At 42.5% G+C, this 9021-nt stretch overlaps 1 protein-coding gene across 1 annotated transcript in view; it reads left to right on the forward strand.

Annotated features, from left to right (window-relative positions):
* LOC104522948 (T cell lymphoma invasion and metastasis 1) overlaps positions 1-9021 on the forward strand; it is an 88612-nt gene that overhangs the window by 34766 nt on the left and 44825 nt on the right. The window contains 3 exon segments of the mRNA XM_029084351.1: positions 214-288; positions 1352-1522; positions 7462-7566. Coding sequence (XP_028940184.1) covers positions 214-288; positions 1352-1522; positions 7462-7566 — 351 coding nt within the window.

Raw genomic sequence — 9021 nt, forward strand, 5'->3', positions numbered from 1 at the left:
TCAGCAGGATGCCCTATCACCAGCTCATCCTTCACCCCCCCTTCCCTGTTAACAGGCTGATATTTTCCTTTTCTGTGTTTTGAGATGAATGTGTTTATTTCTCAGCTTGATTTCCATGCTAGATGTTAGATGCACTGTTCTCCCCTTAGTGTGTGCTGCAGATGGTGTGGAGGGGTGTTCATGTTTTAAAGCAGTGTCACTGTTCTTCCTCAGGTGTTTGGTGAAGGAGTTGATTCAGTAAAGAAATCTCTCGAAGGAATCTTTGATGATACCATCCCAGATGGCAAGGTGAAACACCAGCTCTCCAGCTGCCCCCTTCCCCTCCATTTACAGCCAGCCTACATGCAGTGTTGACTCTGAGACGTGAGAGGGGATGCAGAGCCCCTGGGAAAGGAGAGGACCTTCTCTCTGTGTGCTGTAGGGCTTGTAGCTGCTCTAGGAGGGTTTGAGGTGGTTGCCCACAGTCAAAAGAGCTCACTGTGTGTGGCACCCCAAGCACAGCGGGAGGTGCCAGACCCAGAGGGCTGTTAGCACTGCACACCAGGGAAATGCCTGCCCACAGGAGGACCTGGACACCGCTGGTTCTGGAGAACGGCTCCTTGTGACAGCCATATGGAGTTTTCATAACTTAGGGTTGGTGCAACTATGAAGTGCAGGGCTTTCTCTGTTCTGTTCTCCTGTACTTCTGTGAGCTTCTGTGTTTGCAGCCACAAGTACAACTGCTTTCTCTTTCCCCAGAGAAAGTCAGCTATAAATCAGCATTGAGACAGTGCTGAGAGGCACATTCTTCATGTAGTGAATGTGGGTTTAGCTGCATGAGCCCACTTGCAGCAAATGGGAATTCTGCAGCTCCCTCCATCACTTCCTGGGGATTTATAGCTTGGAGTGCAACTTGGATGTATAAAAAACAGTAAATTCAAAATAATTGCTAAGATTTGCTATATTGCCATTTCTAGGTATAGGAACTGTAGCATCTACAACAGTTTTGTTGGCCTTGGATTGGTTTACCCAGAAACATAGCGCATTTAAGTTTTAATTTTAAATCTCTTCTTATCACTATTATTTTTTGCTGCATTCCTAGCATTCCAAATAGCCATAGGGTGAAATCCCAGGATAAGTGCATTGTACCAGCATAGCTTTGTGGGTGGCATGGGAAGGCACACTTCTTACTGCTCAGGTAAAACTGCAAAGTTTTCTTGTTCAGACAGGCCTTCAATCTAGGCTTATGAATAAAATGTCTTCTCTGCAAGAGGGCTTTTTGATACAGTATATAATGTTCCTTACACTTGATACTGATTAAGAGATCTTAATCATATTTAGCTGATAGTCATAATGGATTTTGTCTGTTTAGAGGGAAAAAGAAGTGGCACTGAGCAGTGTCCATCAGCACAATCCTGACTGTGATATTTGGGTTCACGAGTACTTTACGCCGTCTTGGTTCTGCCTGCCGAACAACCAGCCTGCTCTGACAGTCATCCGTCCTGGGGACACCACACGAGATGTGCTGGAAATGATTTGCAAGGTAAAGGCTGTGAGTGTGCCCTGGGGCAGGGTGAAGTGTCTACAACCCTGAGCCTTTTCAGTTGAACCTCTAGTGAATTTCTCCTATGCCAGTGCTCAGACTGCACTGTGTTGCATGATCAGTTGTATGTTAGATGAAAAGCATGAATTGCACTGAATTTTTCATGCTAGCACCCCCCAAGAAAAATTCCTACAGCTGGAGCTAAACTTGCCATGGGTGTTGGGAGAGGAAGGCAGACTAGATTTTGCCTTTTTCACTCTGGCTGCTGTGCCTGAGCCTCTGAAGCACCTTAACACCCTGACTCTGCCTGTGCTGCCACCTCTCACGTACCCACCCACCCACTCCCCTTCCACCGAAGGCCAAGCTGTGTGCAGGACCCTTCTCCTCTCCCTCTCTGTCCCCCAGCATCCCAACCCCTGGCCCCCAGCATGCTTCCTTTTGCTGGGTGTCCCCCCAACACAGTAGTGCAGTCACCTCATCCTCACCCAGCCACCCCGGTCCCCCGCCTCTGCCAAACCCTCCTCCCGTGGCCCATTCCATCCTCCACCAGGCAAGTGGGGTGATCTCACCCTTTCCCAGGTGCCAGGTTGTCCTGTTTCCAGGTGCTGTTCCTCCTTCCTTCCCCCTGCCGCTTCCTCCCCGCCGGCTGGCGCGGGGGAGGAAGGCACGGAGAAAACAGCAGCACCGGGCGTAGGGGAAGGTGCCTGTGTTTGCTGTCTGCATTGCGGAGTCAGGCTCACCTAGTGTGGGTGGCAGGAGGGGAGAGAGAGGAAAGCTTTTATCTTCATTTCGGGGGGGTGGGAGAAAAACCACCTGGATTTCTTTGCAAGATGAAGTATCAGAGACATTTGGCCATTAAAAAGAGTTACGTCTCAGCAGAGAAGTTGAAAGATTTGACAAATTAAATACAAGCTTTCAGTTCTGGCAGCTATATAATGTGTGTTTTCTGCTAACCGGCTGACTGCAAGCTAGACCCAACTTGTGTCACGTGCTGTTCTGAAAAGTGAGTCCTCTTTTGTACAACAACAACAACAGCAAAAGAAAAGAAAACATTTATTAGGATTGAAAGCTTAACTTTGGGGACTTTTAGAACATGTTACATGTGCTTCCAAAGTGAGGGAAGGTGAGAGAAAAGCATTTGTTGGCAATAATTATACAGTGTGCTTGTCTCTCTGCCAGGTGCACTATTAAAGAGTGCTGCAGCTTATGAAAGCTCCTCATTGTATTCAGGAGAAGATGACATTTTTGAAGAGAGACATAATAGGGAAGCTGGATGACACATTATTAGTAATGATTTATTTTTAGGATTTATATTTTCCTTTGGGTAAGAGTGATTAACTCAGTAGGCCAAATCCTTAGCTGGCGTAAATTGGTGTAGCTCCTCCAGTTTCAGTAGGTGCCTGCTGAGAATCTGGTTGCTCACTGTGTGTTTGATTGTTGTGGGTGGGTGGTGGTGTCGAAGGAGAAGGGGTGGCAGGTGAGTGTTTATTTTTTGAAACACTTTCTTTCCTTTCTGTAAGAGTTTTCATTCTGGAAAACACTAATGGATGCCTTCTTTTCTATAGCATTTAATAATCAATCTCTCTCTTCTATCTCTTGCATTCAGCTCATTTTTTCCCCTTTAATATCTGATCCACATCATTTCACATCAGTTTGCCATCCGCCATCTGAGAACCAGTCAAGTTCTGGTATAGTAAACATTTCAAGATCTGCATTTCATATAACCCTCTTCATGTTTGTAAATGTGGTTAAATCTATCTGTGCTATTAAACTGAGCTTGATTATTCTGTTGGAGAACATTAAGTGCACTCAAGTCATTGTAGAAAATGTGTTCTTCTACTAACATTGCTGCTTGTTATTATACAGCGAATTAGGTTTTGAAGGCTGCTTTGTGACTCTTTTATGATTCAAGATTGGTGGGAGGAGAGTTTAAAGCGTATTTTAAAGTGGTGTCTGGAAGATTTATCCTAAGATTTAACTAATAACATCATTTGGAAGGCAGGAAAAGTCAGTGTATATGCATTAAATTGTTTCTTATGGATAACACTGATCAGTGTGAACGTGTGTATATGTGTTACTAATGTTTGCATAATGGTAGGTCTTAAAATTGAGTAGAAACACACACAATATATATGCATTTAGTCAGAGACAGTATGGAGAGAATAACACCAAAAATCAAACACAGAAGACTACATGGCATTTTTTGACTGAACTGGATAAAAAGTGAGAAGCGAAAAAGGTTCTCTTTTCTCATGATTTTCATTTTTCAAACAGACCTGTGTGAGGGGCAAGAAGCAGATTTCCCTGGGGTCTCTGGGGCTGTGCTCGAAGTCTCTGAGAAGTTATTTAAGCCTGATGCTCTGCAAACTTACTTTGATTTTGAGCTGGTGTTTTTCTACTCAAAAAAACTTTGGGGACACAAGTGCGGAGCTAGAATATTTCAGCGGGATGGCTAGCGTGTTTCTGTGATGCTGTCATTTCAGCACTAGTGAAGGTCTCCCCCACCAAGCTGAAAGATTATGCCTTTTCTCCTATCTCCTGGTCCTCTGCTAAGGCAGGCAGCACTCGGGGGAATGACAAGCCCAGCTGTCTCACATGGGTCTCAGGTCAGGCTGAATGGTCCTCTGGAGGTGCCTGTCCCTCACTTTAACTAGAAGGGAGCCAAAATGGATGAATAGTTTGGGTTGTGTGCTAACCCACTATGCCACGTGGAGCCTGTTGAATCGGATCACACTTTGCTCTGTAAATTCTTCTTCAAGAGCACGTTGGTTAACCTGTCGGGTTGTGCTTTAAATTGTTGGGTTAGCTGCTTAATTTAGTCCAGACATAGTCAGAATTATTAGGAGGGAAATAAATAAACCAAGAAGCTTATTTGGACTGCTAAAAGGTATTTTGGGTGGTCTTGAAAGGATATTAGTATCATTAAAGCTGCACTGTTTCTGCTCCCACCTTCCCACATATGGATGCAGCTAGACCAGCAACAACAACAAAAACAAAGTGTGTTAATGGTGTGGCTTTTAGGGTGGACTGGCTATGTCCACTTTAAGAGGACCTTTTCCTTTTGCTTCAGTAGAAGATCATGCCCCTGTGTAAAACGGTTTAATGTAAAATTTTGAGGTAGACAAAGCCTTGCTGCAGCTGTGCAAATTTTAATTAACTAAATGGTGTGGCTCATGTGCTGCACCATCACAGCTTTAATGGTGATGATTCTCATTGCTTGACTTGGATGGGATTGCAATGCAGTCGATGAATGACGTCCACCCTGGCCGACGGTGTTTCTTGAAAGAAATGGCTTAAAATATATGTGAGTTTTATCCAGTGACCTCTTTAGACGATGCTGTGCTCTGGCATAGTTCAGGGCTTCAGTGCAGCATTGGTCATCTTGTGTTTGCCTCCCTTCTACTCTCTAAAATAGCCAGAGCACACAGTTTTCTCACAAGCAAATCTCCCTGACTCTCCATAGTCATCTCCATGCCTGATGCAGTGCCCGTATCAAAGCAAGCAGAAGCCCACAGTCATTGACCACTGGGATGGCAGATCAAGCTGTTGCCTGCGGGGAAGGTTGCTCTTTTAAGATGCAATCAGGGCGCAGGTTGCAGAGCAGGTTGCAGACAGGCATGAGAGCACACTGCCCCAGGGCTCGGAACTGGTGGCTGAGGGGTATCAGGTGCCCCCAGCCCCGCGGGGAGCCCAGGGCAGCTGAGCATGGGCTTCCTGCCCCACCAGTGCAGCTAAGGCAGCTCCTGGTCTGCACCTGACGACTGGAGACCCCAGACTGGGTAAGTTCATGTCCCTCTACATCAGGTTGTGATTTCTGCTGACCTGCAGTCTTGGACAGCATCCCTTTGGGTCTCCTCTGCCAGGGGAGGATGTTCGGAGTCGCTATTGGAAGCGACACGACTACCCTGCTGCAGACAGGGGCTCTCTCACAACTCTGGGCTTTAGCTGATGACACGGATGACATGTAGCTTGTCAGCATAGGTTTGGCTGACCAGCATTTGTGCAGTGGCCGTGTCTGACAGTGCATGAAATGGAGGCCACCTACGAGAGCTTCAGCGCAGGAGACCATGGGAAGATAACCATGGTGGCAGGAGGAGGCTGCCAGGTTGCCTGGCTCTTTTCTGATAGTGTGGTTTTTCCACTTGGAATTTTTTCCCCACTGGCTTTGCTGTAAATGGCTCAAGCATTTTCTGGACTTTCAAAGAGACTTATTATGGACTTCTCCCTCTGGACATGGGGTGTGTAGTCTGTGGGTTTATGCCTCCTCTGTATGTTTGTGCTTAATTAGTGTGCAAGGCACTGTTTAATTGGTGTCTAGGGATAGTAAACTAATCTGGCCAGAAACTAATCTAGAACTCCTATGTATCATTTCTGAACAATTAAAACCAATTCCCTTTCATTTCTGGGGTGTTTGTGTGTGCATGTAAGAGGAAAAAAATAGTGAAAACAGTCAGTAAACAATGAGCAAAGCATGCAAAATACTTACCAAAAAATAAAAAGGGGGCAGAGGGTGAGGATCTCCTACATTCAGCTATTTTCACTTTGGCCTTTGATAGATTTCACATTCCTTATTTAATTAACTAGGTATTTGTCTGGATTACAGAGGTTATCCCATTTCAGATACTCAGTTTAATATACGGATAATTTGATCTTTGAATTTGACATATTTGAACGTAGCGCTATGTAAAGTGCAGCAATAGATGTGTCTCTTTTTTCCTTCTTATTGATAGCTCTTTTTTATTCCTGGGCTTATCTAGACTTTCAAAAACGTTCCCTGTTCTCTGAGTATTTGCTGAAGGGTTTGCTAGGTCAGTGTGTGATCTTTTCCACAGGTCACTCGGTGTACATTACTCATCATCTGTGCTGTGTGATCAGTCAGCTGACTCCACTGTATCATCGTCTTGGCTTGAACTGGATAAGCAAGGCTTTAAAAACATAATAAATAGGCAATAATGTCACTCTTGCATGAATTTTCAGATGAGCCATTGTTTTTAGTACAACCTGGGAATCTTTGGTAATTTACTTGTATAAAATGAAAAGCCCAATGTATAAAAACATATAATAATGGGATTTCAGAAGTGACAGAGAGGAGAATTTGCCTCCTGTATTTGTGAATCACTTTGGGGTTTTTCATTAGCTTTAGTCAACAGTTTCCGAACTTCGAGAGTAACTTCTGAATGACATCCTTTGTGTTTATCATAATTCTAATGTGTTTTGATTACACACTGCATTAACCTCTGCTTAAATCAAGCTTATTAATCGTGCTGAGAAAAGGTCGTTAACATCTCCCAGACCAAATGCCATATCCTGAGCTAATTATAACTAATTCATTAAAACGGTGTGACCTGTTTCCACTGGGATGCAATCCAGTATGCAACTCTTGGCTTCTTTTAGCCTTATCAAGCCACTGTATCCTAGGCTGTTTTGAATTTAGAGGACATACAGATTTTTGTGTATATTAACCTTGCTTGAAATTTACCACATCATATTTACTAAATTACAAAGATACTAAAAACCCCAAAACAAACAGGAAAAGCTTTCCTGTTACATTTTTCTCTGTTAGCAGAACATTTCTTTTCCTCCTTCTGATTTTAAATGCCCTTTGTATACAAAGGTATGCTCTGAGTCTTCTGCTGTAATAGTGTTTGCTTATTTCTGCAAGAGCATGGGATGGAGCAGAACTGCCAGATAAGCGGAAGCAAAGAGGTTGCTTAGAGTATTAGCACTGCCCTTGACATCCTGATCAGTGGTTAAATGAACACTTATTCCTGTAGAAGAGGAGGAGGTTCGGGTTCTTGTTCAAGTTAGAAGATCATGGGCTTCTTGTAAAAGATGGTGCTGGGGCATTTTTCTTCCTATGAGTATCAGGCCATTCTCTAAGTATAGATGATGTGACCCATTGCTTTTCTCTTCTAAAGCCTCTTCTCTGTTTCTTGCAGACACACCAGCTGGATCATTCTGCTCACTACCTGCGTCTTAAATTCCTGATTGAAAACCAGATTCAATTTTATGTACCAAAGCCAGAAGAGGATATCTATGAACTGGTAATGCTACCTACTGAGCAAAATTAAATGACAGTTTGTAGGACACTATTAATTAGTGTTTATCTGACATTTGTGATATGCAGAGTTATGCTTTTTAACTTGCAATTATAGTGCTTTGCAGACCATAGCAAATTGGCATGCAGTAATCTCTCCAAACATTTCATCTTGAGGAGACAGTTGGTGTTTAGCTTATGTTTGTGCATGCATGTGTCCGTGTGGAAGAGAGAGAAGAGGAACAGCCACAGGTTATGTGTGAGAGTCACTGTAAAATACATTTAAGCTTAACTTCTCTCAAGGTTGCCTTTTCCTGTTGTGCACATTGTTCTGGGTGGTTTTAAAAATATAGTGTTGAGGCCTGAGTATTTCTTGTTTGGATCACTTGGCCTGATTTTTAAAGAGGGAGAAAATGCACAGGTAGTTGGTTTCTTTGGTTTACTGTTTGGTTGATTTTTTAATTTTTTTTTCCTAAATGGGGAGGTAAACGTTGAGGTTAAAAAGCTCTGGAGTTATGCATGAGAATATGCTTTCCTAATTGCTTCAGTTGGATGTTTTCATATAATTCATTTCAAAAGTAGACTTCAAAGGAATTTTGAAATGAGAGATTAAAAAAAAAAGACCAAACAGAAATAGTGTCATGTGTTAACTCTATGATTTTACTCATGCACACTGTAAAGCTTTTTAAGGTCCTTTTCATTGATGGCTGCTTTATTTATAAAAAGTAAAACTTTGACAGTTATGGATGGTTTTGCTCATTTAGTAAAGAAGTTCTGGGCTTTGCCATTAACCCTGTCAACAAAAACTGCTAGTGGAGTAGTAAGACTTGGAAGCGAAATAGAGTTGGAAAAAATTAAAACTTGGAGGAGACAGATTTTAGCTTTCGTTTCCTGGATGGACTTTGGTGATTTGTTTTATGTTGAGAGGATGTAGGATTGACATAGTCATCAGTTATTGTTTAGTCTGAAAAAAATGAAATTATACCAAAACTCTACAGGCGGTGGGACTGTAGATTCACATGCTGAAAGATTATAATATAGGTAGGTGCTGCAGGGTTATACCTAAAGTAGTAACGTTAAGACAACACACACTTTTATGTTTGCTTGTGTGTATGTTTGTTTCATGAGAAAATTAGAGTTACTTTATTTAAGTGTTTAAGTAAATTATTCTCATGCAATATGATGAAACTAATGTCTCTATTTTTGTAGTCTTCTGAATAGCTGTTTATAATATTGTCTAATATTGATGTCACCTTGCTAGAGGTATCTTCCATCTACTAAAATGCTTTTACAAACATACATTGCTGGTAAGGTAAAAGGTAAAAGTAATTTCTTAGGATGGTATTCCTTTTTCCTGCAGAATTTATCGGTTGTATTTAAATAAAAAATGGAGATTAAATATCCATATTCCATTCCTCTCCAAAACATTAATAGTGACGCTTTGTGCTCTGACACACTCTTT

Source organism: Antrostomus carolinensis, unplaced genomic scaffold (genome assembly GCF_000700745.2).
Source record: "Antrostomus carolinensis isolate BGI_N321 unplaced genomic scaffold, ASM70074v2 scaffold10703, whole genome shotgun sequence".
Taxonomy (NCBI): Eukaryota; Metazoa; Chordata; class Aves; order Caprimulgiformes; family Caprimulgidae; genus Antrostomus; species Antrostomus carolinensis.